At 39.1% G+C, this 17,226-nt stretch overlaps 1 protein-coding gene across 1 annotated transcript; it reads left to right on the top strand.

The window, feature by feature from the left end:
* The first annotated feature begins 905 nt into the window (after positions 1–905).
* On the top strand, positions 906–15,139 carry LOC148875205 (mitochondrial pyruvate carrier 4). Its single transcript, XM_088964283.1, has 5 exons — positions 906–1,198; positions 3,130–3,228; positions 3,356–3,408; positions 14,342–14,415; positions 14,906–15,139. The coding sequence occupies exons 1-5, from the start codon at positions 1,144–1,146 to the stop codon at positions 14,949–14,951; spliced, it is 327 nt and encodes a 108-aa protein (XP_088820409.1). The 5' UTR covers positions 906–1,143; the 3' UTR covers positions 14,952–15,139.
* The last annotated feature ends 2,087 nt before the right edge of the window (positions 15,140–17,226 follow it).

The following is a 17,226-nucleotide window of genomic DNA, read 5'->3' as shown; positions in this document are numbered from 1 at the left end:
GCATGGCTGGGGCTCTCTGCTGGCTCTGGCTGGTCCATGGGAGGCACCACTTACGTGCTGAAGGGGGACGACCATGATGTGAGGCGACTGGGTGCCAATGTGAAGGGACTCCTATATGCCGATGATGATGGGCACCTATGTGCCATGTTGATAGGCAACCGCTGGGCCGGAACACACTCGTGCGTTATGGGCAACGGGATAGTTCATCAAGCTTAGGCAAGGGACTGGCATGGTGAAGGGTCATGCTTAAGCCAAGCTCGCATTCCAAGCCTCCCTTGAGTGTCGGTGGCGCAATGCCGGTCCATGTATTATCCCCATGAACATGTATGCACCTATAAGGAATCTTGGTAGCCATGCTAGCCATTAATCAGGGGCACCGTAAAGAATGTTAGTTTAAAGAATGCCAAGATTAAACACCCAAGGAGGTCGACTATCCCTCCTTTTTTGTGTGAGGTCGGTGTAAGGTGCCATGCATGAGGAGCAGGTCAAGGAGGAGGAATCGATAATCATCTGATAGAATATGTCGTACATCGTACCGTAGTAGATGATAATATGCGTTAAAGCGACGATTAGGATCGTCGGGTGGAGACTTATCAATACTATGATGTGGGACATGCGGAATGATCACTAACATTCCGTTGAACATGGGCGACGTGGCTTTATTATCCACCGCCAAAATGAGCCTTTAACATTGACAATTTACAACTTAAAGCGACGATTAGGATCGTCCGGTGGAGACTTATCAATACTATGATGTGGAACATGCGGAATAATCACCAACATTCCGTTGAACATGGGCGACGTGGCTTTATTATCCACCGCTAAAAGGAGCCTTTAACATTGATAATTTACAAACTTTTAACGATTTTACTGGTATATCTCACCGTGCATAGTAAATATTTTCCGTAAATAATAACACATAGATGTTTTCAACAGACGGATGTGTCTGTGAGATCGATGTGAGGCGCCATGTGTGACATCAACTTTTTTTTTTTTTGGTTTTTTTTGACAAGAATAAGAACATGGGTTGGTTATAAACTATAAAGAGTAGGTGATTATCGAAAGGAAATTTTGTTTGGTGGACCGTGAAACTTCGCTCAATCACGGTGGCGGGAGAGAAGATACGGAGAGAACAGAGATTTCATGGCGGCTTCGAAGCTTCAAGCTCTCTGGAACCACCCGGCCGGCCCCAAAACCAGTCTGTTGACTTCTCTTTAATTCTCCCTCAATGTTAATCTACTGCTTTTTTTTTTTTTTTGGTTATATTCTCCGACCATTTTTTTCATTTTACCTTTTATTTTGGGTGAGTATCTTTTAGTTTTGGTTACAGATCAATTGCTTTAAACTCTACTAGCCACTACAGTCTTTTGCTGATTTATCTTGTCCTATCGATCGAGAGGTTGATCTCTAATATGCTTTTTTGACTCATAGTTAAGGGTTTTTCACTTGTTCCTTGCTCGAGTTAATTGAACGAATGCGAAGGGAAGTGGGTGTCGGTAATATAAATCAACGATTCCGCTCAAAGATGCAAGCTTTTTTATAGAAACATTTCGAAAAAAAAATTATCGAATTTATGGAACTGGATGATGATTAGCCCATAGTATTGACATGGCCAAAAATATAATAGTAATGCTACAAAAGTCGTACTCCTGTATTCAGTATCTCCAGTGGTAAAAACCAGGTACATTCAATTTTAGGTAATTATAAACTTGAATCTTTAAATCCTAAGATGAAATGCTGGAAACTCCACTCATGATAGATTGATAGAAGATATTTTGCAAGATTTTCCTTCTTGAATAGATAACATCATTCAGGTTTGGTAAAAATCAAGGTTCACTGTCAAGCTGTATAACATACTGGAACCTTTTAATCTAGATCAAAGATTTAGGTTTTGCCAAAATCTCAACATTCTTATCTTATGACTGTTTCAAAAAGTTTGGAAATTTGATTGGGTCTTGAAATTTTGCAAAATTTTGATAAAAAATTGTCTTGAATTTAATTTCTTGGTCTATTTGTGAAGGAGGTAAATTATACCACTTCATTCCTGTCATATCTTTGTGAAGAAGCTATATGTCAGGGAATCTGAAAATCTGGAAGAGGTTTATAGGGGGGTTGAGCTGGTTAAGAAGGAATGTCTGGTTACAAAGGAAGGCTGAAGGCTAGGGTGGACTTTGATCAATCAAATGGAAATAGAGGCTTGTTGTTTGGTTGGAAAGAAATTCCAAAATCTCTGAAGGTAGGGGAAACTTGCAGAATTCAGTCTCTATGGGGTAGAACATACTCGTGGGTAGCAGTGAATAGATGTTTTGGGGACACCCCCTTGTAGTTCTTTTTTTTTTTTTTTTTCATTTCTGATATACTTTTTGTAATTACCAAAGAACAAACTGATGTATACTTTTGGTATTGAGGTGCACAGCTTTCTGTAGCAGGTTTAGTGGGTTGTAATTTTTTGTTTTTCAATACACTACTTTTCTTAAAGGAAACTGTTGTATACTAATTATAAGTTGGATATTTAGCATTTAGTAGTTAATACAAAGACATTACACTACATACTAGCGCAGCAGGTGTATATGGTGGTCTCTGTAGGTAATTTTGGATGTCTCATAAGTTATGACAAAGCTGTGGGTCTAAACGTTGTTAACTTGAATCCAAAAAAGAAGGTTCATATTTCTTATCTTTTGTTTAATGGATAAATTAAGAAGATAGTTGACAAAAATTATAATAATTATAACAGAGAAATATAATTCTAGATGCTATGAAACCTTTCTAAAAAAATATGGTGGTATTGAAGTTTTCTTTTAGGTCATATTTATTTTTCACATCTGGTGATTTCATGGAGACACATCTGAGCAAAAACTGAATCCTGACAATGTATAATTGGGACCACTATATTGCTTTCCAAAATAGCTAACAAAATATCGTTTGGTTTCCCAACATTTATGGTAACCACCTCCATGAGGCCACCAAAGGCGAATCTTGGTAAAGGCCTAGAAACATAGAGAGGTTTCATTGAATGGTCCAAATCTCAGGAATTCATTCTGTGTTTTATATTTAGTATATTTATATATTATTTTTTCTTGTTCTCTCTTCCTGTCTGTATGCATGAGATTACACTTTTCCTAACTGTAGTTCACTTCTGGGCTCCAACCTTTAAATGGGGTATCAGCATAGCAAATGTTGCCGACTTTTCTAAACCACCAGAAAAGCTTTCTTACCCTCAGCAAATTGGTATGTGCCATTCAATGTTTCTTCAATGAGTGGGTCAGGTCCTTCTCACAAAAATTTTGTTTTCTGTTATCTAAGCGCCTTGGTTTAATGAGAAACTAATGGCAAATCTCTTCGTTATGGTTTCCAGCGGTTACATGTACTGGACTTATCTGGTCACGCTACAGCACAGTAATTACACCAGTAAGTATGACTAGTGCTATTCAGATATTTTTAACAAAGTATTTGCAATATTCTTGTTTCCATACTCCCATCCCATAATTCCGGATCCTACTCTTATTAATTGTTCATTTGTTCTCCTGATAAATATTGTAAAACAAGCTTATATTGTATATCACTTGTAATGTTTTGTGCTCTTTTCTTTCAGAAGAAAACTTGACTAGTTAAGAAACATTTTCTGCTTCATGACATAGGCAAATTTGGTATAATTCATTGACCTGCACTAGGAAATCTGATTATCATAATGTTATGTTTTCCAAGAACAATCTTCTAGATTCAGATAACTCTTTCCAACATTTTCTTGATGTAACTATTGATTGACTCCCAGCCAAGTATGTGCTAATGTAGAGATATGTTCAACTGCTTGAATATGTTCAAATGTTTGCTTTCTGATTAAAGAACTCATAATTCATAAATTTTCTTGATACTCCTCCCCTCTTTGAGTAAGATTTATGATGTAGGATATCTCAATTTAAAGATTCCGTGGGCAATCATTTTTTTTTTATCAATAACAAGTAACTTTATTAAAATTTAAGAAAAGAAAGGGGGGGGGGGGTAAACTGTCTTAACTCCCCCACAAGCAAATTACAAAAGAAAAGAAAATTAGAAATGAGCCCAAAACAAAGAATCCCTGTTCACCTCTTGCTTGGCTAACCCGTCAGCAAGTGAGTTAGCAGTCCTCTTCACCCAGCTGTATTTCATCTCAATGTCCCTAGCCTGCCATTAAATCATTAAATTGCATATTTAGCAGTCCTTTCATTGATGTAGTTTTTTTTTATAGATAAAATATCATATTTCCATTTAATCAGAAAGAAATTACATAATCAGACCCCTGGGAAGGTGCGAGATGCCACCTCCTAAACATAAAAATGTACCAATGTTGTCTTCCTTTAGCCATCTCACCACCACCTCTGAGTCACCTTTGAGTACCAGCCTTCTGATGTTCAAATGTCTTGCTCTTTGGATTCCTTCCAAAGCTGCAAAAATCTCAGCCCTGAGAGAGTCACCTTCTCCAATTGGGACTGAGTACATGGCTAAGATATTCCCTTCCTCATTCCTGAAAACTCCCCCAATACCAGACAGCCTGGATTCCTTATGCTACTGCCATCAAAATTCAGTTTTATGAATCCAGGGGGGGGGGGGGGAGGTCCTGGAACCCTCTTAAACTGGGCAGAGTTAGCTATCCCTTTTCCAATTTCTCAGCAAGTCATCCAGCCAATCATTTGCTAATGTAGAGTATGTTTGAGCGTTTGATTTCTGATTAAAATTCATAAATTTTCCAAATAATTCTCCCCCCTGAGTAAGATTTGTGATGTAGGATATCTCAATTTAAAGATTCTGGGGGCAACAGTTAGGGCTGTAGTAGGGTGAGATCTGAAAGTCTTTGATGATTAGAATGGACAACTAAGGAAAGGCTGGCTATGGGTTAGGTTGAAGTCAGAATTAAAGGTTAGAATCAGGCCTAGCATTGCCATTACATATGAGAGTAGGATAGAATAGAGTAAAAGTTGGGTAGCATGATTATTGTTTCATATGAGAAATTACAAGCTCAAAATGAGGATTCTTACCACTTACTGATATCTTGTTCCTTTGCTACAGCTATTTGGAATTGGATTTTTGTTTTGTTTGGGTGTAGGTGGAACCTGTCATCTGAAGTAAATATGTTTAACCCATCTGGGTGGCCCACAAAAAGAGGGAGAATTATGTGGAGATGTATCAGAACAACTGTTTTATGGACTATTTGGGAAGAAAGGAATGCCAATTTTTTTCAAGAGAAGGAAAGGAGCCTTTCTTAAGTCAAGGAATGAATTCTGACAAAGGCAATTCATTCGTTGAAAACTTTAAAGATCTTTGATGTTTATTCATTTATTATCTTTGGAGGAGCTGGTTAGCAGTGGCTAATACTTCTTCTAAGAAGAATAGAATTAAACTAGTGTGGGCACCTCCTTAGGAATGTTTTGTTAAGCTGAATTTTGATGAGAGTAGTCAGGGTAACATAGGACCTAATAGATAGGAGGGGTTTTGAGAGAGAAGGATATCAACATCTTATCCTTGTTTGCAGGACCAGTGGAAATAAGAGATTCTACAAGGGCTGAGTTACTAGCTGCTGTGCAAGGGAACCAGCTTGCGAACCAGCTTGGGGTGGATAATTCACTAATTGAAGGTAATTCTAAGGTGGCTATTGCCTATTGGACCCGAATTTTGTCATTTGGTGCTACAGGGACCTTCTCAAAAAGGTTAAATGGCTGACTAGAAGTATGACAGAATTCAATTGGTGGGCAGAACAGCAAGTACTTTGGCTGATTCATTTGCTAAACAAGGGGCTTCTCAGGAGTCCTTATATTGGGCTGCCTTGTAATTTGTACTTTGATTAGCTTTGAGAATCTGTGGTCTTTTTAAAGGAGGGGTTGCATCTCTTGCCTTTCCTTGGGTTGCTTGTAATTTCCCAATCTTTTGATTAATAAAATTATCCTTCAACTATCAAAAATAAATAAAAGAATACTGAGCTTGCATAGCGTTATGTTTTGCATTAGTATGTGTATGCCAGGAAACCAAAGATATCTAATGCTTTCATCTTCAAAGAATCTATGCAGAGAAAATGCTTCCATCTTCAAAGAAGACAAAGATATCTAATGTCTTCTTGAGTAAGAGTTAAACCTAGATTGAGCATGATGTGGACGCGTATTGGGAGCAGCAGCAGCAATGATCCGGTGTTCTCATCCTATCCAATTCGGCAGAAACAGTCTTATCCATTCAGCAGATTAGATTAGACTATCTTGTTATTCTTATCTTATTAAGTTAGTAGATTAGATTATCTTATCTTATTAGATTAGGATTAAGAGAGACTTATCTTATTAGGTTAGGATTACGAGAGATTATCTTATCTTATCAGATTAGGATTAAGAGAGACTTATCTTATCAGTCTTATCTTATCAAGATAGAGTTGGAGGTCTCCCTATTCAGCAAGGAGTCTCCCTAAGAGTAGGATTCTTGTAATCTCCTATTTAAGGAGCCACTATTATTGAATAAAGGCATCCAAAATTTCAGTCAAAGAGAAGAGTAAAGGAGAGTTAGGGTGATCTCTTGGACAAATCATCCCTTAGGTCGCCACGATAGGGTCAACACGCAAAGGGAGGGGCAAGGGGAAACTAGAGGTTCTCCCCGTGGACCGACCCGTGACGAGATCCTACGCCCGGGCCCATAACATTTTGGTATCAGAGCAACGCGTCATGGGTGATCTAGAGCAGCTGTCGTCCAGGGTCCACGAACTCGCGCACCGGCTCATGGAGACCAGCTCGGAAGTACGGGAAATCAAGGACGAAGTCAGGAGCTACGACGTTTGATGGAGTTATTCCTTTCTAGCAAAGAGAGGAACACAGAAGGTGTGACAGCCACTAGCGGCCACTGAACAAATCTGTCGGAGGCTTCCGACGAACAACAGTTCGGCAACCAGGGGGCCGCATTCATCCCCAAGTACAGCAGGTTATAATTCTCGTCGTACAACGACAACGGAGATCCCTTGGGCTGGTTGTACCGGTGCGAGCAGTTTTTTCGAAATCAACGGACAGACAATCGGGATAAGGTAAGCTTAACTGCCTTTCACCTAACAGAGGAAGTGCAACTCTGGTTCTATCGATTAGTACAGGAACAACCTGGGCTTAGTTGGACCCAGTTCAAGTCCTACTGCCTTCTTAGATTTGGGCCTTCACTGATAAGCAACCCCTTAGGTGAGCTGATTAACCTTAAACAAACCGACACGGTGGCAGAATACCAGCGCCAGTTCCAGACCCTCCTCGCGAGGGCATCTTCAGTGCAACCGGACCAGCAGGTAGACATGTTCATCGTTGGGTTAGCAGAACCCCTGCGGGTGGACATGGAAATGCAGAATCCCCCCAACCTGGTTACAACCAAGAATATAGCTCGCGCCTTCGAACGCAAATTACAACTCAGCCGCGGAACCTTCAGTATGGGGCGGCCTCCATTAGCATGGGCATCCCCAGAACCACTCGGAATGGCTCCATATTCAGCAGCCAGCCAAGAACGGAAGCCACAGACGAGCAACAATTCCATATCAGCATCCAGTGTGGGGAGCGACGTCATTGCACCCCTATTAAGCACTTGTTCAGGGCTGAGATGGCGGAACGCAGGGCGAGGGGACAATGTTTTAATTGCGATGAACTCTACTCAGCAGGGCACAAGTGCAAGAGACTTTTCTGCCTCCTGGTGAAACAAGAGGAAGATGAGGATGAACCCTCTTCATTGGAACCCGATCCAGGAGGGCAAAGTCATTCCACCTATCCGGGATTCCTTTGACGGTGTTTCCCGACACCCATCCTGAACTCGAGCTTGAAGACAAGGTCGTAGTCCAAGAGGGGAGTAATGATGTGGATGCGTATTGGGAGCAACAACAGCAATGATCCGATGTTCTCATCCTATCCAATTCGGCAGCAACAGTCTTATCCATTCAGCAGATTAGATTAGACTATCTTGTTATTCTTATCTTATTAAGTTAGTAGATTAGATTATCTTATCTTATTAGATTAGGATTAAGAGAGACTTATCTTATTAGATTAGGATTACGAGAGATTATCTTATCTTATTAGATTAGGATTAAGAGAGACTTATCTTATCTCATCAGTCTTGTCTTATCAAGATAGAGTTGGAGGTCTCCCTATTCAGCAAGGAGTCTCCCTAAGAGCAGGACTCTTGTAATCTCCTATTTAAGGAGCCACTATTATTGAATAAAGCTATCCAAAAATTTCAGTCAGAGAGAAGAGTAAAGGAAAGTTAGGGTGATCTCTTGGACAAATCACCCCTTAGGTCGCCACGATAGGGTCACCACGCAAAGGGAGGGGCAAGGGGAAACTAGAGGTTCTCCCCGTGGACCAACCCGTGGCGAGATCCTACGCCCGGGCCCATAACAGAGCAAGAGTTAGATGGCTTTGGACCTCCTTATAAAACCATGCTAGACATCAGACCCAAGGCACCTAAACACGAGGACTTGAAGGAGACATTATTCTTAGTTTTTCCTCTCTCTCTCTCTCTCTCTCGATAAAAGATAAAAGATAAGGTAAAATTTTATTCAAATAGCCAAAAATGGCAGATTACAACCAAGGCCCCTAAGACAAGGAGCCAAAACTCACTTTAACAACTACAATACATCATAACTCAAGAAAATTCCTAGATCTCAGATGAGAACAGAGGACTGAAGCCTGAAGGTCCTTCACCGCAGCCACCCAGGAGACTAGCTTGCCAAAAGTAAAGGCAATCAAGCAATCTATGCTAGAGGCCTTATTTTGAAAGATCCTTCTATTTCTTTCCGTCTAGACTGTGCATTAGATGGCTGCAGGCAGGACACTCCAAATGCACTCCTCCAATTTTGAACCACCCTTCAGCTCCCAACTCCGTATCATGTCTAGAACTGAATAAGGCATACACCATTGCAGCCCTACCCCCGATAAAAAGTGGTTCCATATTGCAGCTGTAACCGAACAGTGAATGAATAGGTGCCTGCCATCATCCTCCATATTTCCACAAAGAATACACTGCTGGTCCTGAATCTGAACACCCCTTCTAACCAGGGAATCTTTCGTAAGGCATCTATTGAGAGACACAACCCAAACCAAAGCATTCACCTTTGAAGGCACAGAAGGTCTCCAAATTTTCTCAGCTGGAATTTTTGGATACACAGCTTCATTCAGAACCCCCGCAAAAGAGCTAACCGAGAAATTACCATGATCCACACTAAACTTCCAGTTCCAAGAGTCCTCAGGAGACGTGTCAATGAACTGCCTGTAAAGCAACCCCAAGAGCTCAGCAACTTTCCCAATTTCCCAGTCCTGAAATGACCTTCTAAAAGAAGGGCTCCAAGTAATAGTGCCCCCACTCACTTCAAACTGACTAGCCACTGATCCATTCTGATTTTCCGCAATCTGAAACAGCTGAGGGAAGACTTCAGCCAGAGGTGTACTATCACACCAAGTGTCCTTCCAGAACCGCAACCTATTTCCATTCCCAACCTTTGGAATTAGACCACTACTCATCCAAGGGAGAACTTCCATGACTTTTTTTCAGAGAGCAGCCTAAAGAGTTCAATTGATCAGTGGTTACCCAGTCTCCACTGTCAGTATCATATTTTGCTGCAATTAGTTTCCTTCACCATCTATCTTTTTCTTTCTCAAATCTCCAAATCCATATTCCCAAGAGAGCTTTATTAAACAACTTTAGCTTCCTGATCCCCAACCCCCCTTTCTCCTTAGGGCCACATACCTGATCCCAGTTAACTAGATGAAATTTCGTTTCCTCCTCCCAACCCCTCCAAAGAAAGTCTCTCTGGATTTTCTCAATTCTTTGGGCTACTTTGACTTGAATTGGGAATAAAGTTAAAAAGTAGGCTGGAAGATTAGAGAGTGAGCTTTTTAGTAATGTGATTCTGCCCCCCAGCAACAGTTTATTGGATTTCCAAGACATAAGCTTCCTCTCCACTCTCTCAACCACCGAATCCCACACCACTGTAGAGGTACATTTAGCTCCAAGAGGGAGGCTAAGATAGGAAATAGGCATATATCCAATCTGACCAGGTAAAATCTCTGTGAGCTCTTCAAGATTCTCCACTTTGCCCAATGAAATCAGTCTACTTTTGGTCCAATTTACTCTCAAACCCGAAACCACTTCAAACCAACTAAGCACCCCCAAGAGAATCTTCAGTTGATCAACATCTGCATCAATGAAACACAGAGTATCATCGGTGAACTGTAGGATCTGAACACTTTCCCCACCCGGAAAGACCTCAAAACCCCTCCATAGACCCACAACCCCCACCTTCTGCACATAAACAGAAGAGGGGAGAGGGGATCCCCTTGTCTTAATCCTCTAGAACTTTTGAAGAATCCCATGGGTTGCCCATTAAGCAAAACTGAGAACTTTGGAGAGGAAATACATTCCTTAACCCAATTTCTCCACTTCTGTCCGAAGTTCATTTTCTTTAGCACCAAGTCCAAACACTTCCAGTTTACATGATCATATGCTTTTTCCAAATCCAGCTTACAAAGCAGCCCTGGTTTACCTTCTCTTATTCTTGAGTCAATCAACTCATTTGCCACCAACACATTATCCAACAGCTGTCTACCAGGCACGAACACAAACTTATTCTCCTTGATCACACTAAGGACCTTCATTCTTTCTGCTAGGACTTTGGGAAGAATTTTATAAAAACTGTTTAGCAGACTAATTGGCTTGAAGGCTTTAATGTTTGTTGCACCTTCCACCTTAGAAGGGAGATGAAAGTGCTGTTCAAACTTCTAACCAATGATCCATTTTGGTGAAAGTCATGGAACACCTTCAACAGGTCCCCTTTCACCCCCTCCCAGCACCATTTATAGAAAGTGTTAGTCAAACCATCCGGCCCTGGGGATTTTTCAGTTCCCAGATTTTAACTACCTGCCATATCTCATTTTCTGTGAAGGGCGCTTCTAACTCCCTCTGCTGATCCACCGAAAGACTTTTGAAATTAAGCTCTTCTGGAAAGGGCCTTCTTGCCCAGTTTTCTTTGAACAACTCTGAGGAAAAACCAGTGACTATGTTTCATTTCTGTCCAGTCTTCACCCACTTGCTCTCCACATTCAAGTTTCTCAATCTGATTTACTCTTTTCATTGCTTTTGCCATTTTGTGAAAGAAACTGGAGTTTTTATCTCCCACTCTAAGCCATTTAACTTTGGCTCTTTGCCTCCACTTTAACTCCTCCTTGTAAGCTAATGAGTCTAAAGTCACTTTGGCTAGAAGTCTCTTCCTTCTTTCTTCTTCTCTAAGGGGTCCCACTTCTTCAGCCGAATCCAGTTCTTTAATTACCTCTAGGCACTTTCTTTTCTCCACTTCCGTTTTTCCTTGAAGGTCCACTTTCCAAGATTTCAGCACCTCTTTGATCCCTTTAATCTTTTTTGCCAAGATGTAAGAGCTTGTACCCTCCACTTTAAAATCTGCCCATGCAGAGGAACCAACTCTCTCTCTGGGGATATGTGGATGCATTCAGCATTGAGAAAACGGTATTCCCACGTGTGGGTTATAAAGTGTGCGTGCGAGTAATATCTATTATTTTGCACGTGGCTCCCCTTCCAACATGCGAAGAGAAGTCCACTATTCAGCTTCTCAAACAGGATGTGCTCCTCACCGAGTCCCTCCTTTTTCTCTTATAAGTTATAACCTCTCTCTCTCTCTCTTGTGTGCAGGGCTGTCAACAGGTTGGGTCTGGGTCGGGATCAGTTAGAATTGAAACCGACCCGACATGAAATACCGAGGACCTGGACCTGATAGGGTCTATAATTTTTAGACCTAGAACTGAACCGATCGATTCTCGGGACAATCGGGTCTGACCCGATAGACCCGATTAGAATAAATAAATAAATATATATGTTTAATATATATATTAAATATTATATATATTATGTATATAGCTCGGTTCAGGTCTGGACCACTTCGTGACTAGGTGGAACCGGTTCCAAACCAATAATAATCGGGACACTATATCAGGACCCGGAACTGACCCGTTGACTCTAGTTCCTAGAACCAGAACTGGCCCAATCGGTTTGGGTCCATCGGGTGGTTGGACCCAACCCATTGACAGCCCTATTCGTGTGCTGAGACAACATGTGTAAAGAGATCATATTATATCATCTTATTTATAGGGCTGTAATCAGATCGGATTTGGATCAAATTCAGCAAAATCTGAACCTCGATCCGATTATTAAAAATATGCACCTGAATCCGATCCGAGTCCGCTCGGATTTGAATAAAATACTGTATTTATAAATACAGTAATTAATAAAATACTGTTACTAATAAATACTATTAAATACTGCTGCTTAACAATAAATACTGCATGTTAAATAATAATAAATACTGCTAATTAATATTAAATACTGTTAAATAATAGGCACTGCTAATTAATAAATACTGTAATTAATGAATCATCATTAATTAAATTAATTAAAATGCTGTTAATTTTTCCAAAAAAATTAACTTCTTCAAATTCTTTTTTCCCTTCTACAATAATTTACCTTTTGCAAGCCCCTGCAACGCAGGGGCCCCTCCGCTACTTCCTCATTAAAATATATTTGAAATTACGTATTCAAAATTCATGAACAGAGAGAATATGGGGGGTCTAGTTTACTCAAAATTACTATGCTAAGCAAAACAGCAAAGCACAAAGGTTTCAATGGGATTTCACTTCCTCCCGCTCCTCCCCACTATCGTTTATAGTTATATGGAGTTTCATGTTCGTAATTCATGATCAAAGTTTCAAGGGACCTCAGTACACTCCTTGGGCAAGAATCGGCACACACAAATTTAAGCTAGTTATAGATGGCACCACACTCAAAAAGTAGTTATATTGGGCATCATACTGAAGCACCAAAAGGCAAAGGTCAAATGTTTACTAACTAGCTTGTTTTCTATTTGTAACATTATCCCATATTAATTTTATAGGTCAATAGGCCAAGTGCTTGGTAAAATATAGGACAGTAGCTCATATTTTAGATGCATTTCATTATTGGCATAAAAAAAATGTAACATCAATAGCAAAAAGAGCTAATGAATGAAATTGTAGGTTTGTAACTCAATGGCAATTAAAAATTTGATAATATGTTGAAAAACCATATTCACGAGGTCAATGGAGCATTCCTGCTTAGGTATTGCATATATTCAAGTTTCAGCACCTAATTGTATTTTTTTTTCCTAATAGCATTTATTGATAATTTATGTTAGGTGTGAAACTCAGTTTAGTAAATTAACTGAAGTAAATATATACCTAATTCAACAAAACTTAGCACTGAATAAACAGATAAAGATTAACATGATTTGACAAATATCCATACTTCCATCCATGGTGTGTTGCATCTAAGGCAGGAACTTTGGGGAACATGAAGGGTCTCTGACTATGTATCACAAAATTGGGGTCTTGGGACCATATGATTAGACCAGAAGTTTCTGGTCTGAGAGTAGAGTTTTGGTCTGAACCCTGTGTTAGCAAACTGCAGGGGATGCTGGTCAGTCTGCATCACACTACCCTTCCAACTGTGTTTGAGAGATGAAATTGTCGAGGTAATATATGTAATGCATGTAGATACAAGGGCCAGCTTTGGTGGTTGTTTCTGTTTTGCCATATGTTTCTTTTCATTTTTGAGGGAAGTTTTCTGCACTTGTTACTTAGATGGATATTTCATTTTTTATCAACAATAATAAAATAAATCATTTTAATATCATTGCTGATAAGAATGGAAAATAAGCTAGTCAAAGTGGAAATTTGATATTCTGGTAGGTCATTTGTGAAAATAAATTTAACAGTTTTCTTTTTCTTTTCCTTTTTTTGTGGGGAAGGGAGTAGTGTATTCTTGTTTTGAATGTTTTGGGTACTCTTAAATTTGCATGTTAAGGAAGGAAGTTCAACAAATTCAGGCTATATTAGAGGAATTCTCTCCACCACCCCAACAATTCTGGCTTCAATGTTCTCCCCCACCCCATGTATCAAGAAAATTGAATGTTGTGAGCACTTTTAAGCTCCAGTAGCATATGCTTATATAGCTATCAGCTTGTTTATAAATTTCTGATTTGGTTCAAGGTCAATCTTTTATATTTCATGGTATTACCAGAATGTGGAGGAAAAGGAGCATAATGCACAAACCATACATTTTCAATAGATATCGTTCTGGTTTATTTTCTAACCTCTTTGTGGTGTTGTCACAGTTATATATTATATCCCTGGAACACAATCTTGATACCATAAGGAAGAGATGTTCTAATTCATTTTATGCTATTTTTTCTCGAGTTTTACTCTGTAAAATTCATTGGGTTGTGGCTTGCAGTTAGTTCTAATCATTTGTGTAAATAATATTGGGATTGCAGAAAAACTGGAACCTTTTCAGTGTAAATGTTGCAATGGCTGGGACAGGGCTTTACCAACTGACACGCAAAATTCAGTAAGCTACATATCATTTCATGCTATTCATCTTGGATTGTGGGAATCATAGTGTAGAACCTGTAGGATAGAGAGTTTCTCTGTTCCTAAACTCATCAGTTTAGGTGGGGTTTTAGGGGTGGACTGGAACATTGCAGGTTGGGATGAATAATGTTACTAGCCAGTCTCATTCTTTTGGCCAGTCAAAGAGAATGGTTGTATGCAATGGCATGAATCAAAAGATGTTATCAATCTGGATGTTCAGGATCATCCTTTGGGAATATTGACCCGAGGCCAACCCAAGAGGTGGTTAGGTTGGTTGAAACCTCTGTACCATTGAGACGCCCATGACTGATCAATTAAACTGCTATTTTTTATCATCTATGTCCAGTCTGCACAATCTGCTGACTAGTTGAGAATGTGGTTGTGTTTTCATCTCTCCTCTCTTTGCTTTCTTTTGAGTCCAAGCTGAGTCTAGCAATTCTAACACGATGTCTCATCATCTCTTCCAGGCACGATTACTTTTCCGAGACAGAAGTGGCTGCCACAGAAGAATAATAACAAAGAACTCCCTAGACTTCTCATTGTGTATCTTGGGGTGTTGAGCCCATCTTGATTACTTTTTTTTTTTTTGCATTCAAGCATTGTCTTCAGGGTTCAGATGTGTGGTTACAACTTGTTTTTTGTAGATTTTTGTTGCATGGTTTGATTCAATGGTTACGTATTGGACCAAACTTTAAATTTTACGAGTCTTGGTTGAGGAAACAGAACAATTTCTATAGCCCCTACTTCCCATCACCATCGTAGATATATATCAGATTTGATCACCTCCCCATCCTTGTTAAGTTGAACCAACTTTGTTGGATGGTCTCCTCGACTAGTATTTCCTCTTTCCTACCGAGCCACGGGGATACTAACCAATAAAGGTTGAACTTGAAGAACAAATCTGTCTTTTGATCAGGGTGTTTTCAATTAGGGGTGAGCATGGGTGGATTCAGTTTGGCTTCATGGCAAAACCTGGAACCTACCCTATAGGGCTCAGTTCTAAGTTTTTGAAACCAGAACCTATCCTATGAAAGTCAGTTTTGGGGTTGGTTTTGGCATCGATGTGGTTTTGGGGTCAGTTCTAGGGCTACCTGTAAAACTTGTTCTTTCTTTACTCCTTAAAAAAAAAAAAACAAAAAATATTGTTTGGAAACTTGATATTCAATAATGACAATATATAGTTTAAAACTTATATTATCTTTATTGATTAAATTAATTAATTTAATATATAGATTATCATAATATATTAATATATGATTTAAAATTTGTCATTATAATTTAAATTTTGTAAATATTACCTTTTACATTATTATTATAGCAAGACACTCCACACCACCTTGTATTAAAATAAAAACAAATTATAAAATCACTTTAGTAACTCAATGGTCTAATGAGACCATGACTTTTGTAACCATGGGTGATTGGGTTCAAATCTTCACGTCCTTAAAAATATTTTGAGGTTTATTTTGAGTGGGATAAACCCCTAGACCTTTGGAACCAGACCCTACCCTGTAACAGATTGGATAGGACTAGTTCAAGACCAGTTCGGGTTTGATTCCATTTGGTTCTAAGTAGGACTTACCCATTTGCTCACCTATATTTCCAATGGAACACGATGGCTATGTTAAATCATGGTGGCCATGAGTTTAAAATCGAGTCTGTTTGCGGCAAGGACCCTATCTTGCTTATTGATGCATATTTGAGTCCCGGATCTCACTTCTCACGTAAGTTGAATCACATAATATTTGATAGCTTACTTACTATCCTTTTACATGTGCTAATTGAGTTCTATCAAAACTTGAAAGTGTCAATTGTATGTTAACTAAAAGGCCTCCTTTTGTTCTTCTCACCCTATTATTATTCATGGAAATGGTTTTTCCAGAATATCCCTCGTCGAGCTCAAGATATGGACACATTTTAAATTGGAAAAACAACTGAAAAGTTTGAGAGTTATGATTAAAAGATCATCAAAAGGTGGTTGATCCAAATGGGCCCAATGTGATGGATGGTCTAATTGCATGCACGATTGCTCGTTGATGTTATTTATTTATTTATCTATTGATATCTTCTGAAGGGCTACACGGGGGGAACCCATGTCCCAATCTATAACCCCCTAACCCAGGTGGAGGTGGGATTCGGTCCCAAGTCTCCCCTACGACCAGCAGGAGACCTTACCAACCAGCTGGTTGGTATCTTTGCCTCGTTGATGTTATCTAGGTCCTTGATAAATTGAAATGGTGGAACTGTGGAAGTGAAACACGAATTGCATATAACACTACGGCTCAGTTTGGAAGAAGTACAAATACAAATATGTAGAATGCAAATCTTTGTATTTTGTATTATTGTGTATGTATTTGTACTGTACATATTTTATATAAGATTTTATCTTCTTTTTTATTAAAAAAGAATATGCATTAACAGGTTTTGCAAATACAAATATATACAATGCAAAGATACGGTTTAAAAATACCAGGTTTTACACTGAGCATATTTATATTTGCACTCTTCCCAAAATGAGCTGAATGGTTCAGTCAATTAACTTTAAAAAAGATTCTCATTTAAATGTTTAAATTTTTTGAATCCTCAAATTGCCCTTTTTTTGATATATTTGAATGGTTTATAATTTGATTAAATTTTTTAAATATAACATTGAAGCCCTCTTGGTTGCTCCAATAGATCCTTGCAAATTCATGGCTGGACTCTATTCAAAAGAAATGGTAGAAGTTTCTTTCTTATAGATATAAGTTTATGGTTTTGTTTGTCTTTTTTTTCTCCATTTATTTGAAAA

This window comes from Nelumbo lutea, chromosome 1 (genome assembly GCF_056320005.1).
Source record: "Nelumbo lutea isolate HS-2025 chromosome 1, American lotus-T2T, whole genome shotgun sequence".
NCBI classification, from domain to species: Eukaryota; Viridiplantae; Streptophyta; class Magnoliopsida; order Proteales; family Nelumbonaceae; genus Nelumbo; species Nelumbo lutea.
The sequence above is the reverse complement of the archived record's forward strand: the minus strand, read 5'-3'. Positions and strand labels throughout refer to the sequence as shown.

Coding starts and splice junctions, on each gene's coding strand:
- LOC148875205 (XM_088964283.1), top strand. CDS start 1,144: ATGGCGGCTTCGAAGCTTCAAGCTCTCTGGAACCACCCGGCCGGCCCC. Junction 1,199..3,129: donor CCCGGCCGGCCCCAAAACCA/GTCTGTTGACTT, acceptor TCCTAACTGTAG/TTCACTTCTGGGCTCCAACC. Junction 14,416..14,905: donor CAACTGACACGCAAAATTCA/GTAAGCTACATA, acceptor CATCTCTTCCAG/GCACGATTACTTTTCCGAGA.